Source organism: Mus caroli, unplaced genomic scaffold (genome assembly GCF_978045245.1).
Source record: "Mus caroli unplaced genomic scaffold, Mus_caroli_1 scaffold_9, whole genome shotgun sequence".
Taxonomy (NCBI): domain Eukaryota; kingdom Metazoa; phylum Chordata; class Mammalia; order Rodentia; family Muridae; genus Mus; species Mus caroli.
In genome coordinates, this window is record NW_028227264.1 from 76,329,602 (window position 1) to 76,352,373 (window position 22,772).

The following is a 22,772-nucleotide window of genomic DNA, read 5'->3' on the forward strand; positions in this document are numbered from 1 at the left end:
AATCAGCCAAGAACACTATACTGACAATGACAGTCTCCTCTCCAGACCGGGGCTTGCACACTGCCCACAGGTGGATACCCCAGCCATTCCAGGGCAGGTATGGGACGCACACGAGCCTCAGTAGCTCTCCCCTCAGCCCTTCAGGCAGAGCTAAGGGCTCAGGTTTCCCTAGTCCTTTCCCGGGAGGGTTCCCTAAATTCCAGTCTTGTAGAATAGCTGTGGGCAGGACTGGAGAGATGGCTCATTGGTTAAGAGCACCGACTGCCCTTCCAGAGGTCCTGAGTTCAAATCCCAGCAACTACATGGTGGCTCACAAACCGTCTGCAATGGGATCTGATGACCTCTAATGGTGTGTCTGAAGACAGCTACAGTGTACTCATATAAATTAAACAAACAAACAATATAGCCTTGGGTAAGGTTTGCACCGGAGTCCTGATGACCCTCTTCCCTGGACTCCTCTGGTCATGTTGTCCCAGTGACCATGCTCTAGACAGGTGACTTTATTTCTAAAAAAAGTGAGGCTCTTTTCAGCCGTGTGGTGAGGCAGCCAGCTGGCCAGTGAGGGAGAGGCAATGTGGGTCTGACTGGAAGGTAGGGGCCCCGCAGGCTCTCTGTCCTGGGGGTCGGGGGAGGGCTAAAGGAGGAGCCCCAGAGCAGCACAGTAGACCCCCACATCCCTCAGCCAGCCATGGGCTCCGAGTTCCACATGAGTTCCCCTCGGTGCTGGGATCTGTGGCTAGCACTGGGAGGGAGAGAGTCCGGGAAAGCAGGAACGGTAGTGACGGTGAACTCAGAAACCCTTGTCTATGCTCAAGGTGCGGCGTGTGACGTGCTCCAGCTCCCCAGACACATAGTCTGCCATGCTGATGCGGTAGTGTGCCAGCATCTTCAGCATCAGCCGCAGATTCAGCCACCACTGCTCCCGGGGCATGCGGTGCCTGAGCAGGTCAAGGTTGGATAGTTAGTTACAGAACTGAACCCCGAAATCCCTTAAACCCCGAATACCTAGTCGCCATCTTGACCAGGGTATACGGGGTACATCTGGGTGCCCCATTCCTCTGGCTGGGAGTGAGGGGAAATACTTCTGAGGTAGACTCAGATGCAAGAGTCACAAACCCTCCCCAGACCGCCCTGTGCTGGCCATTGAACGCATGGACAAGACTCCTGCTCTTCAAAGCCTGCTAGGGGCCCTGTCCTGGAAAGTTCTGGGCCTCCCAGGGTCCTCCCTTCTCCACTCAGCTCCACAAGGACTTACTCAAAATCAGTCTCTTTCTTGAGTTCTGTGACCGGACTGAAGGCCACTACCTTCTTCCGCAGGCCGATCACACAGGCTGAGTCTGGGGCATTGGCAAACACCCGCCCTGTTATGGGAACAGGTACATGTTAGCAAGTCCAAGCCTCTAGAGACCCCGAGAGTGCCAGGTCCGGCCAGTCCACCCCACCTACCTTTACGGTAGACATCACGTAGCTTCTCCGACACCCACAACATGGCCTTCACCCCCAGTTTAGTCCCATAGTTCCGGTCGAAAGGGGTTGGAGCACCACCCTGGAAACAGTCAAAACCATGTCCCTGGAGCTGACCAAGGACTAGACACAATGGTGGGGGGCGGGGGGGGGGGGGAGGGAGATCCTAGGCCACATGAACCATGTCACCATGTATCCTTCCAAGCAGCATGGCCACCTGAGGGCCTCAGAGTGCTACCTAGAAGCCATCCCAGAGGTCAGAAATGGATCCATAGGGAATGGCCCCAGCCCCAGGCCTCCTGAGAGCCACCATGTGACAACAGGGTCTAGACACTAGACAGGGAGGAGATAGTCACAGAATGACAGAGGCTTGGACCACCTCCCAGAAGAGGAGGTCTCAGTCCAGAGTTGAAGTGCCAGGTTTGGGTCTCAGACCCATCCTCCTGAGGTGAGAACTCAAAAGATGGGCCTCAGTCCTCTTTCCATGAAAGAGAAATGGGAACAGTCAGTACCCCAGAGTACTGGAGAATTAAAAAAAAAAAAAAAAAAAAGCTTGACAAAAACCTTCTCCAGACCATGCACGAAGCCTCTCCCTCCAGGGTCCTTCCAGGAACCCCAGAGAAGAAAATAGGAATGGAGATGGGAACCCCTGCAGATTTGTACTGCAGGGGCCAGGGGACTGCCCTGAGAGCTGTACCTGCTGCAAGTGGCCCAGCACATTGGTCCTGCAGTCAAACACACCCCTGCCTTCTGAGGAGTACAGGTTGTATAGGAACTCTGTGGTGTAGTGTTCGTGACACTTCTCGTTCCTGTGGAGTGGTACAAAGCAGTCAGCGCTTTCTGGTCCCGCCCCCGCCCCCGCCCCCCCCCCCCCCCCCCAGGCCAGACACAGGTAGTGGGATAGGTGATGAGGTCTGGCCCCACCCCCACACCAGACAAAGGTGGAGTGGGATTGGTGACCAGGTCTGGCCCCACCTCTAGGCCAGACACAGGTAGAATGGGATAGGTGATGAGGTCTGGCCCCACCCCCGCCCCACCAGAAAAAGGTAGTGTGGACTAAGAGAAGAGGCAGCAACTCCCAGTCCTGTGCCACTCTGCACATCACCCGTAGGAGCCTCACCGGAGCACCAGCCCCCTCTGGATGTCTGTCTTCATCTTCTCTGTCATATGCTCCACATTGGCCTAGGAAGGAGAGGCGGTAAACTAAGAGGTGGGCAGACCCAGCAGCCTCAGGGAGAGGACAAGACCATGACGCTAAAACACACTACTTAAAAATGGAACTTGCTGACTGACACCCATTAAGTGATTCGGACGGCTAGTCAGACTCATGGGTGGCAGCAGAGCACAGGAGCAGGGCTGGGCTCACCTTTAAGTCGTGGATGTTGAAAGGGTCCTCAAAGACGTAGGCAGCATCAGCACCCACAGCAATGCCAGTCACAGTGGCCAGGTAGCCACAGTAGCCCCCCATGGTCTCTACAATGAACACACGCCGCTTTGTCCCTGAGGCTGACTGCTTGATGCGATCACAACTCTGGAGAGATCAAGGGGGTGGTCAGAGCCCAGCATTGGCAGCTCACTACAATAATCTCAGTTAGTAAGGATGTTGATAGGCAAATTCAAGGCCAGCCTGAGCTATGTAGTGAGTTCTAATCTAGCCTGGGCTACAGAATGCAGCAGAACCCTCTGTGCCCATCCTTCCCAGTCTCCACGGACATTGCTACAAAGGATCTCAAGGCAACAGCAATTGCATCTAGTACCAAGGGCTCCCCCAATACGCATAACAGCTGGACAGGACAGAGCCTGGGCTACCTCCACTGGGTCTGCACAGACCCAGGGGCTAGGAGAACCACTAAGCAACCCGCACATGCCCTGATTACACTCTCCAGGATACCTCACCTCCATTGCAGCGTTGACAGCCGTGTCTGAGCCCAGGCTGAAGTCAGTGCCAGGCACATTGTTGCTGATGGTGGCTGGAATGACGCACATGACGATGCAGAGTTCCTCGTAGCGCCCCCGGGCCTCCACCAGCTGCAGCACACCCTCGTAGGCCTGCAGCGCAGGAAAGAAAGCAGGCAGGGGTGGGGGGTGTCTGTGAGGCAGGGTCCCATCAGAGCTAGGGAGCCATCTTGCCCTGCCCTGTTTGATGACTATGTGTGGTACCATGATAACACAATCTACTCCCACCCAGGGGCTGGGTGAGATGCCTGGATGGAGCTGTTCGCCTAAAGACACTCGCCTTTCCAGAAAAGCAGGGTCCTAATGAGGACCAGAGGGTTGCAGATCCTGGGTTCAGACCCACCCATGTTCATATGAACCATGTGGCAAGGACTCACCAAGCACCAGGACATGCCATCAGCGAGCCCCATAGACCTCGCTCCCCCTCCCTTTGGGGGCCTATTTCTCCTGATGTCCTAGAGCTAGCCTAGTGTACTCTGTAAGACTTTCAGAAAGGAAAATCCTATCCCCAACCTAGCCCCTATACTCATAGCTTTGACCCTTTGGCTGCTCTAGCCCAAGGTCCATGTTTGAGGTCACATTTGTGGGCACAACAGCAAGTGACCCAGGATGAGAAAGCCTCACCTCAAAGCCGCCAATCACCAGCAGGGCATGGATGTTGTAGGTGCGGAGATTCTCCACAATGGCCTCCAGGTGGGGCTTGGGCAGTGTCCTGTGGTTAGACATACATCAGCCTGGCTAGGAGGCACACATACAACTCACAAAACCAGAGTGCCTCTCATCTCAGAAAAATGTGTGGCTCAGCCTTTCCCAGAGCCAGAGGTCCATCCCCAAAGGGCCTCTCCGTGGCTTCATGTGGAACAGAAACATGGATGCGAGAGGCCTAGGCACATACTCAACACCCTTGTTGGGCACTGTCTAGCAATGGCTAGGCCTCTGCCTATCAGTCTACTCTGGGTGTCCCTTCTGGCTGAGGTAGTGACAGGAAGGGACATTCTCTCCAGCCTTTGCAGCCCCACTGACTTGGGCAGGACAACTTCCCATCATCATACAACATGACCGCCCATAACCACCCCAGGCCAACTCTGAGGAGGATCGTGACCCTAAAACCACCAGGCCTTGGAATAAAAACCACAGCCCACAGACAGAAGGAACAGCCCGTCTCTCATGAGGGACACCTGTGCCCCAGCTGAGCTGGGAGGTACAGGGCTGTAGGCCTGGAGTTCAGGACTAGAGTCTCTACTTGTCCCGTGCGCTAGGCTGTGCTCTGCCCAGGAGCTACTGACCTCTTAGTCCCCAGCATCGAGCCACCACGTCCCAGCCAGCCTGCCACATCATGCCAGCCCACTTCTTGCACCTGCAGGAAGACCATGGCTTCAGGAAAGTGATCTGTCTCACCAGCGACTCCTCAGCCAGTTAACAGAGACCCTGTCAAAGCTGGCCATCACCTCAAAGGAGGGGCCTGGGTCTCAGGGCTGATTATGAGGACAGAGCCCTACAGTTTCCACACCCAAAGCAGTCAGGCCTTCCCCATGGGCTATCATGTTCTTTCATGTGCCTGAACTGGACTGTCCTGTTTACACATCCCACGCCACTCAGATCTTCAAATGTGAGTGACTGAGCCCACAGCCCCAGACACCACCTGCATCACCACGACACCTACCTGACCCTTGGCCAGGCCCTCAAAGCCGTCATGCACGATGTATACCGTGTGTCCCTCGGAGATACCGGTGCGCACTGCGGAGCGCACAGCTGCATTCATGCCAGCAGCTGGAGCCCCCACATTCAGGATGGCCAGGGAGAAGTTGGACTTCAGAAAGAGAAAGGACAGAAATGTAAGCCACGGGGCCAGAGGGATCCCCGGCCAGCCTGAATGCTATCAGCTCCCTTATATACAGAGTAATAGAGCTATCCTGCTCATTCTAGAAAGTTCTGGGAAAGACTAAGCAAGAAAGTGCAAGTCCTGCCTACATGGCCAGGTCTCCTGGCATGATAAGTGGACACCACGTAACAGCCAGGCTCACAGGCACAGCCTGATGGGCTGGATCAACAGCTGCTTCCAAGTCCTCAGGCATCAGCCAGCCTCAGATGGTAGTGGTGTGGCCACGGTGGGGGAGGGGCAGCCGCTCCGTACCAAGAACAGAAGCACTGGCTGTGGTGCTAAGTTGATATAAAGTGATTATATATATATATATATATCCATAAGCTGTATGAGCCAGTGTGCCAGCTCGGAGTATCTGAGTGGGACCCTGGTCCCTGAAGCAGCAGGAACCAGCCCTTCCTCCGGAGATATCTTTCCCCAGGATCTCAGCTATAAGGGAACAACTCAACGCATTGTATGTATGATATACATCATATATCAGGGCCAATTCATTCAACAGTCCTTGAGCAACACTAGACTGTGTTGTAGCTGGGCCCTATAGCCGCATTCATAGCTGAGTGCGGTTCTCAGTCCTCAGCTAACACCTGAGGCAGGAGGATGGAGCTCCTGTTGTGCACTCCCCAGCCCCAAACTTGGAACTCAGCACCCCACGAGGCAGCCAGCAGGGTAGTAGCAGCCGAGGCAAGAGGAAGCAAGCGGGAAGATGGGGGGACCACAACATTGCCCCTGAGGGTTCCGCCCTCATCCTTACCTTCTCCTTAGACACCTTCTGGTGGGCAAGGAGCTTGTAAATTTTCCAGTTGTTCTCAAAGCTCCTGGAAAGGAAGAAGACCGTTCGGTTCCCAGCCCTGCGCCATCCCTCTGGCTACACACAGCCACGAACTTGGTGAGACGCAAGGCTGGCTGCTCAACAGTCAGAAGGCCACACGGGCATCACGCATGTGACTCTGGGAGCTTAGTGACTTCCCAGCACAGGGCCAGAACTCAGATCAAAACCAGCCCGATCCTGTGCAGTCAGCTTGTATCCTATCGCTATGTCCCACCTGGGCATCTTCAATACCCACATGAGATCCAACAGGACACAAGGGTGTGTTTTCCCAGGTCACAAAGCCACATGGCCTGAGCACCCATCCAGAATATACACTCAGACCTCGGGGCCAGGTAGGTGCAGGAGGTGGCACCCCGTGCCACCAAGGACTAGAGTCCACACACCTGCTGGCCCCCCACCCCAGTCCTCCAGTAAGGCACACCCACAGCATCCAAACTGGTCATGACTTCTATCCATTCTGCAGTACTACTACCCCGCCCTCCCCATACGCTCCCTGTAGGTCCCTCCCTGGCACAGAAGTCCCTCCCACACCTCACAGTTAGCTCCCTCCCCTCAGCTCCTACAACAGTGGGTATTAGTACAGAGCGCAGAGGGGAGCGCGGCCCAGTGCCTCCGTAGCACTGTCCGAGATCCATCTCACCCCTACCTCCATGCTGCCAGAAATGATGGTGACCCTCCTCACCTGCCACGGAGCTGGATGGCCTCATCAAACCTCTCCTCATCCATGGCCTTCTGCACATCCTTTGTCTTAAAGAGAAAAGACAGCCAGGTTGTCAAGGAGGCCAGACTGCACATGCTGACACAGGCTGCTGGGCTCGAGGAGGGACTCTTAGCTGACACCTTCATGCCATAAGCCCCGTTTTCAGGAGGCTCAAGAGATCCAAGCGTGAGTCCTCCCCTACAAACCAGTCCTGTGCTTCACCAGGCTCCAAGCCCCTCAGTCTTGGGAATGACAGGACCCCCCAACCCCACCTCCCAGACCCACAACCAATACCCAAACTGGTCTAAACTAGGGATAGGGACCAAGCCTCCCTCCTACCCCACAGCCCAGCATTCCAGGCACCCCTGTTCATCCCCAGCCACAGAGCCCCCAAACCTGAGCCAAAGCCAGCAGGAGGACCTCACCTGTACCCCATCCTAAAGTCCCTGCTGTGGCTACCCTACCTGCCAGAACCTTACCCAGTATACCATCCTTTCCCTTCCATCCTAATCCCAAATACCTAGTCCCCTACCCAATGCCACTGCCCCCAGGAAGCTGAGATCTGGCTCCCCCAGCCCCTGATAACACTTGTCCTACCCTCTGGCCAGCTTCTCCTAGCTTTCTTTTCTTTTCTTTTTTTAAATTTGTTTTTATGTATATGAGTACATTGTAGCTGTATAGATGGTTGTGAGCCCTCATGTGACAGCTGGGAATTGAACTCAGGACCCCTGCTTGCTCTGGCCCCGCTAGATCCAGCCCAAAGATTTACTTATTGTTATATGTAAAAAAATACACTCTAGCTGTCTTCAGACACACCAGAAGAGGGCATCAGATCTCATTATGGATGATTGTGAGCCACCATGTGGTTGCTGAGATTTGAACTCAGGACCTCTGGAAGAGTAGTCAGTGCTCTTAACCACTGAGCCATCTCTCCAGCCCCTTCTCCTGGCTTCCTGAAGCCCAGAAACCCCTTGCTCTCCTATTGCAGTCCTTGCCACCGCTGCCTCCCCCCACCCCATCACATACACATAAGCAGAGGGACTTGGAGGGAGCTCTGAAAGGGCAAGGATTCTTCTGGAAGGAGGCCGCACTCACCACTTGCACACACTCCATGAGAGGCAGCCTCACAGACTGGTTCCCGGAGAGGCTGACCACACAGGCCGGTGTGTCAGGCGTGGCCTCTAGCAGCGCCATCACGGCCTCCATACCCATCTTGCTACTCTGTTCAGGAGAGAGGGCAGCGCGGCTAAGGGCTGGCTGGCACAGCCCACCTTGCTGCACACAGACGCACTGCAAACCAACACAGGCCCCCTTCTGATGCACACACTCCCAGCTTTCTGAGCCTCCCCGACACTGGCCCAGATCATGAAAACGTGGCCCGATGATCAACAGTCATAGCAGCTAACCAGGCTCCATTTCCCACCAGAGTCCCCACAGCCTGGCTAAGTGGGCCTGGTGAGAGGACTCCTCTCTCTGACTGAAAGTGTCAGCTAGGGCTCCAGGGTTCTTTCTATAACATCCCACACTGGGACCCTCATATGTCACACTCCTGATGAACATGGGCTGACAGGCTGGGACAACTTGTCCCTGGCACAGCAGAGAGAACAGGCAGGCAGCCAGGGATGAAGGACTTGTGAAAGACCTACTCCTTGAGCAGGTGTCCCCTGGCTCACCCTGTACACATCTGGACTCAGAACTGGCATAAAGATGTTGGCAGTCCCATGATAGCCAAACTGTAATGAGCTGGCCGTTGTCCCTCACCTCTGCCCAGGCAGCTTGTCCCACCAACATCCAGGGCATCGGCTGAGCATAGATCTCAGGACATTTCAGATCCTGGTGGGGTGGTATCTATTGGCCTTGTGCCCAAGTCTTGGACTCCCTCGGCCTCTTTAGAGACTAGAGTTTCATGTAGGGTGTGGAAAGGCCTGGATGAGCCAGGAAGTCCCCTTCCCATGGGTTTATGTCCAATTCTTCAGTAGGGCCAAGGAGATGGTACATCAGGGTTCTTGGCAGAGCAAAGTAGATGTTGTATATACAGGGGTCAAGCCAGCCCAGTTCCTCAGTACACGCACACGCACGCACACACACACACACACACACACACACACACACACACACACACACAGAGTTCCTGCAGAGGCTTATAAACATACCAGGATTCGGTCGAAGGCTGAAGGCGTCCCTCCTCGCTGTACATGACCCAGCACAGTCACTCGTGTATCGAAGCCCAGCCTCTGAACCACCAGCTATTTGTCAAAAGAGCAGAGGGTCTGTAGGTCCCTAAGTCCAGTTGTCTATGAGCCTAGATCCCATGGTCCACCCATGTAGCCTTAGATTTACAAACACAGAGGTTCCCCAAAACCAGCCTGAGAAATAAGCCACACTATCCAAGTGTGAGGTTCACGTGATTGTGGATGAATATGTGCGGGTCATGTGATCCTGTGAGTGTACATGGAAGGTCCGTGTGTTTATGCAGAGAGGTGTATCTGTGCATACAGGACTGGCTGTGTTTCATGGCCTGCAGCCCTGGCTATTCAAAGCTGAATGTAGTCTCTGGCACCTCTGCTCAGTGTCCGCTGGACCTCTGTGGTTCTGGAGGCCTAGTTACAGAGAGGACAGCAAATAAGGTAGAGACCTAGCAGAGAGTCAGAAGATATAGGAGCACAATCACTGGCTGAGGGGGCGAGGGGGAAAAAGGTAGGGGCTGGGTTTCCCTGAGGGATGGCCACTACCGCCGTTGTCACCGCCACCACCATCACCAGAGGCTAGAGAAAAAGCTCTTCACAGTCCTAACCACTACTTATGTTCCAGTTCCTTTAGTTTTGTTTTGAGATAAAATTTCATGATGCAGCCAGGGCTGGCCTAGAATCTGTACGGATGCCAGGCTGGCACAGAACTCACATTCCTTCTGCTTCAGCCTCCCTAGTGTGAGATTACAGGTGTGCACACATCTGGCAGCTCATGCTGTTGAGTGCTGAGTCTGGAGTGGGGAGCTGGGGGGAGGGGTATGGGGGGTGAAGCGGGGAGGTAGGGGTATTCTATCACTTGGAGAGCTGACAGAGCTAGGACTTAATACTGGGGTGTGAGGGGCCCCGCCAGACACACAGACTGAATAAAGTCAGGACCCAACGAGTTGGCTGGGCTCACAATACGAGGGACAGTGCCTTGGACCAGACCTGGATCCTCAGCTTCTCTAGAGATCCCAGCCAACCACGACACAACAGGTAATGTCCCAGTGCCTATTTTGCCCAGGGCAGGACCAGCACCAATCTTCAGGAGATGCTGCTGGAGTCAGGGGACCCACCCTGCCCCGGGAAGCTGCCGTACTCACATCCTTCACGTAGCTGGATGAGATAGGCTTTCCATGCCGGTCGATGGCGCCCTCTGCGATGATGATGATGTTCAGCCGAGAGCCTCGGCTCCGAGTCTATCAGAGAAGAGACACTGGGCTCACTTTCCAGCTATGGACCACTCGCTGTACATGGCCACCACCCAGACTCACTGGGGTCGGGCTGGAGAGATGGCTCAGCGGTTGGGAGCACTGACTGCTCTTCCAGAGGTCCTGAGTTCAAACACCAGCAACCACATGATGACTCACAACCATCCTTAATGAGATCTGACACCCTCTTCTGGAGTGTCTGAAGACAGCTACTGTGAACTTACATATAATAAATAAATCTTTAAGACTCACTGGGGTCTAGGAAACTGTATCTGCAACCCACTTGAGCAAGGTGAGCTTTCTCCCCACCTCTGAGAGAGGAAAAGATACCCGGAGTACATAGTAGAGCTGAGGTCAGCCAACTAGGATCCTACCGTCCCCATGGCGGGTAACAAGCTAGGGAGTGGGGGCAGGGGATGAGCAGGTACTGGATAGGGTGTCTGCAGGGGGCACACTACATACAGCTATTCCTACAGTTAGCTCACCAAGGACCCTCAGGTCCCATCTCAAGATATTTCTGCATCCTTTAATGGGGGACCCCAGCCCCACAACCCCTGCGAATGGCAACCATCAGCCAGGAGTCCAGGACATACTCTACCCAAGAACTAGTGGGAGGTCAACAGGTAGCACAGGGGACCCATAAGGCTCAGCACCAGCTCTCTTAGTTTGACAGTCCCACTTGCTAATCCAATCATCACGGAACACTCTCACCTATGATACCTCCCTTAGAGATTTGACTGACAGACAGACAGGCTTTCATGAGAATCGCTGTGCCCCACAAGCCTCCAAGGCAGAAATGACCCCCAGGGCCAATGTAGGAACGGGGTGGAAGTAGCTCTCGAGAATCTCATTACACAGCCAAGGCTGGCCTAGACTTTGCATAGCACCCAGGCTGGCATAGAACTCATCTTCCTCCTGCCTCAGGAAGCTGGAAGCAGCTTATGACTCGCCCCAGGGGTAGTAGAGGGAAAGAAAGGGCTTCCTGGAAGGGGAGTGGGATGCTGGCAAGGAGCCCGACCTCAGGGCCAAGCTTGCAGGTGAAGGGTAAAAGCCAGCGCTCCTCCCGTCCCTCGATGGTGCTTGAGCAATGGGCAAGGCAGGAAATGCCTGCCTCTTCAGGAAAAAAAGGGAAAGCTCACAGAGGCCAATCGTCCTAAACAGACAAAACAGAACCAGGTACACAGACCCCAGGTGCTCAGGACCCACTGAGGCAGCTAGGCCTGGTCTACCTCCATCCTGCCTGAAGCTTCACTCAAGAAGGTTCTAGAAAGAGGTCATGACCCCAGGAAGCTCTACTGCCTGGATAGGATGTACAGGCGTAAGGAGGTACCACCTTCTCTGGGGACAGGGACCTGTGGTGTGCCCTGGGGCTGGTCACATGATTCTACCTCTCCTTCAGAACATAGGTGCCCCAGAATATAGAAATAAAAGGGGCAGAGTCACTGGGCAGACAGACTGAGTGGTCTCTGCAGAGCAGGGTTTACCTACTTTTGTCAGAATCACCTCAGTTTCATCCCAAGAGCTGTGTCCCAAGTAGCCTGCTGCAGACCAAGGGACCAGCTAGTTCCCCAGCTGTCTTAGAGGTACCTCTCCTACCAGACACACATTTCCCTTCCTTCCAGGACTCCCTAGTTAGGGCCTGGTATATGCCACCGGCAGACACTTCTACACAGTTATATGCTGGTTTAGAATCCCCCTCCCCACCCCCGCCGACACCCACAGGAGCACAGACCCAGTAGACAAGTAACTAGCCCCCAGATCCTTCACCTACTCTTTGGGTCTTTGCATGGTTATCTCTCACAGGGTTCTTGCTCTGGGCCCTAGCTTATGAAGCCACTTCTCAGAGGCTAAGAGCTAAAGCCAACACTCCAAGAAACAAATTAGCCATGTTCCCTGCACTGGCCACAGAGATGGACCCAGACAGTGGCCTGAACGTCTCCACTGGTTCTGCCCACAGAGGGTAGGACCACAGGAATGTCTAAGTCACCTGCCCTATGAACCTCACCTAGGCATGTGTAGCAGTGAGCATCAAGACCCTCACACAGGCAAGAGCAGACAATAGCCAGCACTATGACCCTCCTAGTTCCCCAGAGGGAAGGGACGGATGCTGTGAACCAGTAAGGGAAGGACAGGTCCCAGGGACACCTGCCTCGGAGATTCTCAAGTGGCTGAAATCCCTAGTGGCCACTCACCTCGCCCAGCCTCTCACACATGAAGTTCTCCCAGCCATCCTCAGGGGGCGCTTCAGGAATGAATAGCCAATCAGCCCCGGAAGCCAGCGCAGACACCAGCGCCAGGTACCTGGAGGAGCAGAGGAGCCAGCCTGCTCAGGACCTCCTCCCTGTCTCTCTCCCTGCTGCCTGCCAGGGCTCCCTCATATTCATAACATTAAATGATCAACTAGTACATGCCAGACACTATGTGCTCACCCCCACCCCCACTGTCCCCATCAGGCCCCACCTCTCCCTGCCAATAGGATAAACTTCCTCACCCGCAGTGCCGTCCCATCACCTCCAAAACAAAGGTCCTCTGGTGACTGTGGAGAAGAAAATGGGTGTAGATATCAAAGCCAGGTCTTGGGAGCCCCACATTTTAACCTACTACACTAGACCAAGAAGACAGGAGTACTAAAAAGAAGACAATGCCCATCTCCTCATGCCCAGGGCTGCCCTGAGCTAGGAAACACCCACCAGTCTACCAGGCAGCTTGAGAGCCGGGTACTGATCCAGACTTGGTGATCCCTGGCTGGAGGCCAAGAACCCCCTTCAGGTGTACCACCACCGTGGAACGTGGTAGCCTCTGACAGCTGGGGTTCACAGTTAGTGCTCCACTGACACGTAGAGGGATGGGAGCCGACCCTCCAGAATCTCCTCTAACAGGAGACATAGGCCTAGAAGCCACCAGCTGAGGATACAGTTGCAGAGCCCGTTGGCCACCAGCACCCACGGCCCCTGCAGTGGCAGCCCCCTAGGAAGCCAGCTTCACTACCCCAAGCCAGCCAGTGTGCACGGATCCTCACTTACCTTTGGGCAGTGGTAGTGATGGCGTCAATGACCTCCATAATGCGGTGCAGGGCTGAGTCTGTGCCGATGGTCATGTCAGTGCCACAGAAGTCATTATCGATGGAGCCCACCAGACCGGCGATGGTCAAGTGTGCATGGTTCTGAGCTGTGGACTCTGAGATCTTGCCTGGGTCGGAGAAGCAAAGGCCAGATGAGAACCACCACCTGGCCAGCCACTTCAACCTCCACACCTTTTCCTGCCTCGTCCACCATCTATAAGAAGGGGTACGGCCCAGCCAGGAGCCTCCGGAGGACCAATGGGGGGTACTGTGCTCCAGGTTCCCCAAAGGAGGCACCTTCCCCACAGCAACCTTGGGATTTCGAATCGAATGTCACCCAACCCATAGCTACACCTCTGCAAATAGATGTCTGTGCCCCATATCAGACTCTCTCCAGAATAGGTTATAAGCATGACCATCACACAGCTGGAAGGAAACATGCTATGCTGGAACACAAGGTACCACCTGGGCTTCCTCAAGCCAGGAGCCTTAACCTCATGCTGACCCTATGACCTGCAGACTATACCACATCAGGAACAGACTTTAACTTCCAGCCACCACCAGAGCCAGATAAGAGCCAGCTCTGCATGGACCCACCTTCCTTCACCAGCTCCTCCAACAAGCTGCCCCACTCGTTGCGGAAGATGTTGGCCCCCGTGAGGCTGCCATCGCCACCGATGACACACAGGTTGGTGATGCCGTGTTGTAGCAGATTGTAGGCTGCAGCCAGGCGGCCTTCCCTCGTAGTGAAGGCCTTACAGCGGGCACTGCCAATAATGGTGCCACCCTGCATGGAAGAAACAAGAGCCTTCAGGTAGGGTGGCAAAATGTCCCTGGAGACATCAGAGAGATGCCATTGCTGGATGAGGTGGACCCCACAGAATTAAATAGGGTAGAAGCCTCTAGAATCTTGTATAGCTCCTCCCACACCCTGGCCTTTCTCCCTGAGTCCAAAACCTTGGGGGAGTTTCTCAAGTCTTAGAACTAGAAAGCACATCCCCCCTCCACACACATACAACACAGACCTCAACACATCCACACACATACACCCATACACATCCCACATACACACCACCCACCAGGCAGAACTGAACCTTCCCTGTCTCCACCCACAGCCTCCCTGGTCTAGACTATTATGTCTTGGTGTGTGTGTGTGTCTGTCTATCTGTCATTTCTACATGTCTGGATATGTCTGTGGGCCCACCAGCTCTCTGCGCCGGAATGCCTCTGTGCATGAGTACACACCCACACGCGCTCACACACTCTCAGGGTGGGAAGGAGCCACCTGGCTTCAAGCCTCACCAGCTGGATGATATTGGAAACGCTGAGCCAGTTGGCTGGCTTGATGTTCTCGCCTCCTTCCACAAGGCCCTCGTAGCCCTGAAAACAAAGAAGGACATTTGAGAGAGCTACCCCATCGTGGCCAGAAGCACTGTGCTCACTGGCAGTGAGCAAGCTCAAGGGGCCCCAATGGCAAGCCCTGCCACTCAAAGGCCCAGCATCCTACTCTGGGACTCTGAGCATGCTCCACATGCCTAAAGGTCTGCTTACTATGGAGGAAAACACACAGTATGTGCTGTGGCACAAGCAGACACTCCAAGACTGTCCCCAAGCTGAGCTCATGTCATTGTACCCAAGTCAGAGAGTCAAAGCCAGGACACAGAACCCCAAGGGAAGGCTGATATCCTTCAAAGGAAATCTGCCCAGTGTGAGCGGTGGAAATGACCTGATTGTGGTCTACAGGAATAGAGATGTACCTTGCTACACAACAGCAGAGCATGACACCTTCCCTACCCACACGCATATGTAATGCCTACTAAAGGCAGAAGTCAGGCTGTTACACTATACACATCTCATAGGAACATGCATGTGCTTTGGATGGAAAGGCTCATAACCAAGGGAGAACTCACAAGTCCCATGGATTCATGGGCAACCACAGAAAACAATGTCCTGTGTGTTCCCAGATACCTGTGGTCAATTCTTCACCCCAGAGCAAAGCAACGGAAGTCCAGGGTGCTGCCCCTCACAGGACCACATAGCACCTATCTTTCATTCTGGAGGTTTTGGATTGGATCATAATGGGGACCCAACCTGGCTCCTTTGCAAAACCCTGCTGTTGCTCATCTTGGTGCCAGCCAAGTACCTTGACCACATTGTAGTGTCTGCCTACAAGGAGGTTTTATACAAGATGGACATGGGATACGGATACTTCTCAAAGGCTATGACAAGATGGATGGCCTCTACCACGATGCTCTGAAGCCTCAGGGGGCACCAGGGAGAAAGGACATTCATGCTTAGCCTGGGCTGCCTAACTCAGCTCTTCCCTGTGCTCTTTCCCGTGCTCCTCCCTAGCCAAGTGGCAGGGCCCCAGAGGGTAGGCAGTGAAGGGTCAGCTCAGGCCACAGCAGCCACCCAAGCAGCTCAGCCTTCAGCCCTGCAATCTAACCAGAAGGTTCTAAGGAGCCCCAGGTAGACAAGGCATCCCAGTCTGGGGACTAGCTAGCTTTCCTAGTCCAGGTCAGGCCAATGGTAGGTAGCTCCTCTGGCCACTCGAGACCTCTAGCAACGATAGGGAAAAGACCATGCAAGTCGGAAGACTTCAGACACCAGTGCTAAAAATCAAAATCTAAAATAAAAAATTTTAATTAATTAGTTAAATGAATTAATTAAAATTAAATGGAAAATGAGTCCTCCCTTATCTCCTAGTAGATGGTCTTTTAATGACTGGGTACGTAAATGGGGGATGTACCTTTGAGCTCAGAGACCCACAGGAGGAGAGGTGTCAGGAGGAGAGGTGGGCTTTGAGGGTGTCAGCTTCCCCATGGTAAGGGAAGGGGAGCCATTGCTCCTCTTCCTCTGCCGCAGGGACCTCCACACCCTTCCTCCGCAGGGACCTCCATGCACCAAGATTTCCTTACTTCCAAGTTGGGAGGGATTTCAGAGAGAGCCGGTGAGAAGCAGGTGGGGTTATAAAGACATTTAAAAGAGGACAGAACACTCTGAGACTTGGGAGAGCGACAGCGTGGACTTCTCCAGGGATTTTTTTTTTTTTTTTAAGCAGTGGGCATGTGGGGCCTTGTGGCTTTCCCAGTCCCACTGCTGAGAGTGAAATATACAGGTTTAAAGGTGGGGTGGTGAGGTTTATGAGGGGTGTTGTTTAGGATTAAGCGTGAATGGGGAGAGTTGGAAGCGCAAGGCTGGACAGAAGAGAGCACAGCTAATCAGCTTTCCTTGATGTCTTTGAGACATTGATAGGTGACAGACGTGTTGTGAGTCATGTCAGTGCAACAAACAAACAAGCTTTTGCTTTAAAGATTATTCTGGGGCTGGAGAGATGGCTCAGTGGTTAAGAGCACTGACTGCTCTTCTGAAGGTCCTGAGTTCAACCCTCAGAAACCACATGGTGGCTCACAACCATCCTTAATGAGATCTGATGCCCTCTTCTGGGGTATCTGAAGACAGCTACAGTGTACTTACATATAATAAATAAATCTTTTTTTGTTTTGTTTTGTTTTTCGAGACAGGGTTTCTCTGTATAGCTCAGGCTGTCCTGGAACTCACTTTGTAGACCAGGCTGGCCTCGAACTCCGAAATCCACCTGCCTCTGCCTCCCAAGTGCTGGGATTAAAGGCGTGCGCCACCACACCCGGCTTAATAAATAAATCTTTAAAAATAAATAAATAAAGATTATTCTGGCTAGTCTCTTAACTCACAGATATCCTCCTGCCTCCTGCCTCTACAGCTGTAGTGCTGGGATTAGATGCACTCACCACCCACACCAGGCTCTCAGTATTCCCACGGAACCCAAGAGGCTAGGATCCTGAGGAATTGAGGCCTTATCTATAGCTAGGACCCAGTTGTCCCCATTTGGAGCCCCCATATTCTCAGGCCACCAGCCACATCTGCCAGGCTCCTTTGCCTCAGATCTCTGAGACTCCCCAGCTGGGTTTGCAGGGCTCTCCGTGCCACCCCCATCCAAGCTTGAAGCCTGAGCTGTACTCACACCCCCACACCCCCTAACTATCTCTCCCTCCCCTCCATCTGTAGAGCAGAAGGCTGGGTATGGCCCTGCCATCACTTGGGGCCAGGGCAAAGGGACAAGGACACACCCAGCAGCGAGAGGGAGGGGCAGAGGCCCTATGGGAGGCAGGTTGGATACATTGTGTGTAAAAGGTGAATACAATACAACCTCAAGATAATACAAGGGAATTCAGGAGCCTGTGAGGCAAGGAGACAGACACCCAGGGAGTGGGTGGGGAGAGAAAAAAAGAAAATAGCTCTCAAGACTACAGTGTCTGCCAGAAGTGACAACAGGGAGCCCCTGGATCCCCACTTTGCTTCTTATAGGCCACAGTGTCGGAACAAACCAGGATGGACAGTGTGGCTCGGGAAAGGGATTGGGGGGAGGGCAGTCCTATGTCCCTAAGGTTCTAGGCAGACAAAGGCCCCGGGGTGAGGTGGGAGGTGGGATTGTGCTATTGACCGGCATAGGTAGGATCCCTCTTATTGGTTCCTCCTATTGATCTTATTGTCCTGGCTGGTCTTCTGGTGACTGTGGGACAAATTATCAGTGGGCACAAACCCCATAGTATGTTTCCATTCTGCAGATGTCTAGGCTCTATCCCCTTCCCCCAGACAACATCCATTCTATGAGTCCAGGCCCAGCCACCTGAAGCTTCCAAGGTGACCAGAACACAACAGACTATCCCGTGCCACAGAACAATGTGTTTCCTGCAGGCACACACACAGGTTACCTCACCACAGGCCACCCCCACCACACACCCCCACCACACATGACCTTACCTCATAGATGAGGAAGACTTTGGCCCCCACATATATGCCCATACGGGTCACAGCCCTGACAGCAGCATTCATACCTGTGAGGGAGTCAGGACACGCCATCAGTCCAGGCAGGGAGAACTGGATCCTCCCAGTAAGTAGCCCCCCACCCCATCCTAGTGAGCTCAGGGCCTGGAAATCAGAGCCTGGCATTAAACTCCTCTCTGAAACACTTCGAAGAATATGGAGGAATGTGGCAGCTGCTCTTGTGTGGGCCTGTTTTCCTTCCATTCTGGGCAGTGTTGCCCTATGTATGGCAATAGGAAGACCCTGGTCTCACCTGGTCAGCAGAGAACCCCACTCTTGCAGGCTCACACAGCCAGGTGTTAACCATGGGGCCTAGCATGATATATGGGGACAGTAGAACCCAGAGCATAGGGCCCAGGCCTCTGCCATAGGGCAGGAAGGTGGCATGGGCTTTGAAGGCCATGCTGCCTCTCTGGCCATACCCCCCCCCCCCCCACGCCTCAGCAAGCAGTTGAACAGAGCACCAAGGGTCACTGGCTGTACCTAGCTGAAGGGTGTCCTCCCTGTGTCCTCCCACCTGACTGGAAATTCTACTTCTGCTCTGCCTCACACCTTCCCAGGACCCACAGCAGGAAAGGTCACTGTTGCAGAAGCAACAAAGGCCTCCGGTCCCCTAGGCAGATGGGAAGCAGTATTAGTGCTGAGGCTGAGGTTGGAGGGAGCAGGGGACATCCCACACACCCAGAATGAGCTCCAAGGCCTAGAAAGAAGAGTCCATAGCCAAGGCTGGGGCGTAGGCTGCTGGCTCCCCCTGAGAGATGAGCTTAGTCAGTCTGCAGCAACCACCAAGCTTCCTTCTTCCCCTTAGCCCATGCCAGCAGGCCCAGAGGAGGGAGCCTAGGTCCTGGTAGGTAGGATAGGAGCCTTAGCAGCTCAGATAGAGTTTGAAGATGCCAGAGACCAACCAGGGACCCACCGTCCAACCCCTGGTCACCTCTGGCTTCAGGGGAGGGGAAGCCACGCTCTCTTAGGAAGGCCAGTCTTAACTGTCAAGGGTATCTAACCAGGCAGCCTGGAAGGTGGCTGGGGTGGGCGTGGGGGTGGAGGGTAGCACAGGGCCATGTACAGTGTACCCCTCCAGTACACCCTAAAACAAAGCCTACACTGAGCCCTAGACACAGTACAGGTGCCAATCCAAGCAGTTGTCAGCATTGCAGAGAACAAGCAACTCTTATGGAGACGGCCCTTCTTGTTAGAACAGGGTCCTCGAGGGGACCTGGGAGAGCAGAAGCCCGAGAGGGCAGCAAGAAAGCTGCTTTGGCAAAGCATTCCTGTTGCTGTTGAACCACTCTGTAGAGTGCCAGTCACTGTGTTGATGGGCTAAGTGTCAGGTTGGAGGACAGGGGCACCCCCCAGCTTGATGCACCCAGTGACACTTTGTGTTCTGCACTGAGGCCAGGGAACAAGGGATGGCCAGAGGGGGCAGCATGGCCTTCAGTGCTAATGTCACGTTTCTGCTGTGCATGCTAGACTGTGGCAGAGGTCTGGGCTCCCACCCTCTCTGTGTGCCACTGTCCCCACAATTCATTTTATAGCCCAGAACTCATAACAATCCTCCTGCCGCAGCCTCCCAATTACTGGGATTACAGGCCTGAGCCACTGCACCCAGCTAAAGGCCTTTTCAACTGCACTTCAATTTGCTTTTCCTTCTCAGAAACGAACAGGGCAAAGGCCAGGCCCAATCAAAGAGCCATTAGCAGGCAGCAGGCATTGTCTGTTGGTCTGTCAACGGACAGCCATAGCTGCCCTCTGAAGAGCCAAAGGCTGGATATGTATTTGTTGCAAAAATTACTTCAGAGAGAGACCTTTGGGAAAACAAGGTGTTATACAGACACCAAGAGATGATCCCAGGCCTACCAAAGTGTTACTTATCAGCTAAAAGGTCTGTGTCCAATCCCAGAACCCCCCTCAGTGCAGGCAGCGCTACACAAACAGGAAATCAGGGTCTCCCCTGACCGCAGGGAAGACGGAACCACAGAGCAATTTAGGTACTGGGAAGAGCCCGGAAGGAGCAGCCAGAGCAGACCGGTGCCCAGGCTGGGATGTGACTGAGATTAGCCAGGCTGGTTTGTTGCAGTTGTTTGGTAAATTGGTTTTTTTGTTTTGCTTTTTTTTTTTTTTCTACCTGTAGTTCTTTTTAAACAAAGTCCTCCAGTCAAACAGACATTGGTGAACAGCAGCCCTCCTCAGCTCCCTAACATGGCTCTTGGCCAACAGGAAGGGAGAGACTTGGGGCTGAAAAGGATGGGTCTTCCTGCCTGGCTCAAAGGAAAAAAGAAACCTTTTCATAGGCCAGAGGCAGTGCACAGGTTAGGCCAGGGAGCTGGTTACCTCCAGCCAGGCCAGGACTGGGATCTAGGCCCGTGTTGCCTTCTCAAATGAGGACTGGTGTTCACATGTTCAATGCATGCAGACAGGGCTCCTTGAGCACACAGAAGGCATGAGGAGCCCAGCAGCTGACTGGGCACAGAAGAAAGCAGGGGCCTGGGGAACACACCCACAGGCAGCTTCCAGAATTCAAGCTACAGAAGGTTCCACTCTGTCCCATGCCAGCTGCTGCCCCTTGCCCACTGATACTGGCCCTACCCAAAGAGGACTCTGGGAAAACCTGCAGAGATCTTGCCCTGAAGCCAGAATGGAAATGTAAGCAGGTTTTGCCTACCCTCGCCTGACCAGGAAGGGCCTCCTGTCTCTGGTTCCTCCACCAGCCTCCAAAACAAATGTCTGTCATCCTGGTGGCCCTGGCCTGGCAGCTGCCTCTCACAGAAGGCAGCAGAAGTCCTCGCGCAGAGACCACTCAATAGTACCATCCCTCAGACACTGGGGCCTCCCTTGCTCAGACAGGAGCCTGAGGTGGATAGCCTATCTATGCCTGCCAGAGGCAGGAGCCCTACAAATGGGACTCAGGACTCTGCTGGCCTCACTGAAATGCCTATCTAATGGGTGAGGTGGGCCCAGTCAGGGCCTCTCTTGTGGTCCACTACTATGGGTGATTCTTCCACAGGTCCCCGACCCAGTCTCGGTGCCAGCACTGGGATGTACTCTAGGGTACAAGCTACAGCCACAGCCCTGAAAAGGGGTATGCTGACTGCCAGCCTAGACCAGGCCCAGGGGACCCAACAGAGATTTGAGATTTCCAGCATTATGGGAGTCAGCATGACATTTTTTCCTGCCTTCCTGGGCTTGCAACCATGCTTGTAAGATGTATCTATCCTGTGTTGTTCCCACGGATCTCTTAGGTAAGGGCTGGGCAGTCAGGAACCCCGCTTAGGAGCATGTGTGTGTCTGTATTTCCTGAAATGTTTGGAAGGAAATGGCGAAGCTCAACTGCAGGGCTGGCTCAGGGAAGCCAAGCCCCTTGAAGCTCCACGTGTCTTCCTCAGCCCCCAGCTGGGTAGTATTGCTCTTCAGCCGGTTCCAACTATAGCCACAGACTTCGCACATCAGCAGTCAGCCCGGAACCAGGCCACCAAGAGAGGGAGGGGCTGAGAAGAGGGCAGATCCACCCAAGCCCAGACTTTTCCCTAGCCTTACCAGGCTGAGAAGTGGCTGTGCACCCTCAACTATTAGCCCCTATGTAGTCCTTGCCCTGTTACACCGGTAAAAAAAAAAAATACCCTAAAGTTCCCTATCCCAAACCCCCGCTCCACGCGCTCTGTTCTCCACTTAAGTCTCCATCCAAGGGACAGAAAGCAGCCCAGGCAAAGGCGTGTGGGCAAGCCTGCCTCATCCTCACCCCATCCCAGTACAGAGAAGGTGGGAATCACAGGCTGCACGGGGGAGGGTACAGGGTCCCTGATCCTTTCAAATTCCTGGGCTGTGAAACTTGGTCCGGTGCGCTTCTCTTAGAGGTCCTGACACGTGTGGCCTAGAAAGGAACAGCCCGGTGCCCTAAGTCTGCGTGCTGCGCGGACACACCCCCAAACCGGGCGGACCTAGGCAGCGGGAGGGCGGGGCGTGCCAAGGCCCGTGGCCTGCAGCACGTACGCCAGCGACCCGGGGCGGAGCTTGGGGACTGGGACCTGAAGCCACGGTGCTCCACAGGAGGTTGGCTGGTCAAGTACACCCCAGATCCCTAGGCGAGGGGCAGTGAACAAGCCCGAAGGGTCCCGAGGACAGGCAGAAACCCCAGATCCATCCGTAAACACGCCCCCGCGACCCATCACCTTGAGCATCACCGCCGCTGGTCAGCACTCCGATGGCCTTGCCAGCCCCCGACATCCGCAGTTTCTCCAGGTCCACGGTAGCCATGGCGGCAGCGGAGACCAGGAGCCCAAGCTCCTCTCCCGCCGCTCTGCGTTCCGCGCCGCTGTCGCCTGTCCCCGCCCCGTGCGGCTGCCTGTGCACCCGGTTCGTCCCGCCCCACCCCGGCTCCGCCCCCAGTATAACGTTTGACTGACAGGCTCCGGGACCTAGTCGCCCCTCTAGTGGCTGCTGGAGAAGGTAGCTGCTACTGCGCTAAGAAGGGCGGAGCGCACGCCAGTCCACAAATGCCTGCGCAGCGGTTCCGGAACCCTGGGTCCCCAGGCACGCCACCGAACTCCCCAGGCACCCAGCAGGCTAGGATCAACGTCC

At 54.5% G+C, this 22,772-nt stretch overlaps 1 protein-coding gene across 1 annotated transcript; it reads right to left on the reverse strand.

Moving 5' to 3' along the window:
* Positions 1-480: 480 nt before the first annotated feature.
* On the reverse strand, positions 481-22,541 carry Pfkl (phosphofructokinase, liver type). The gene is made up of 22 exons (XM_021173872.3): positions 22,364-22,541; positions 18,135-18,208; positions 14,634-14,711; positions 13,929-14,118; positions 13,294-13,459; positions 12,762-12,806; positions 12,463-12,571; positions 10,163-10,258; positions 8,985-9,077; positions 7,927-8,052; positions 6,814-6,878; positions 6,054-6,117; positions 5,084-5,230; positions 4,707-4,777; positions 4,045-4,132; positions 3,361-3,513; positions 2,831-2,995; positions 2,585-2,646; positions 2,162-2,273; positions 1,447-1,546; positions 1,256-1,361; positions 481-938 (listed from the first exon to the last, which is right to left on the reverse strand). The coding sequence occupies exons 1-22, from the start codon at positions 22,446-22,448 to the stop codon at positions 791-793; spliced, it is 2,343 nt and encodes a 780-aa protein (XP_021029531.1). The 5' UTR covers positions 22,449-22,541; the 3' UTR covers positions 481-790.
* Between the last annotated feature and the right edge of the window lie 231 nt (positions 22,542-22,772).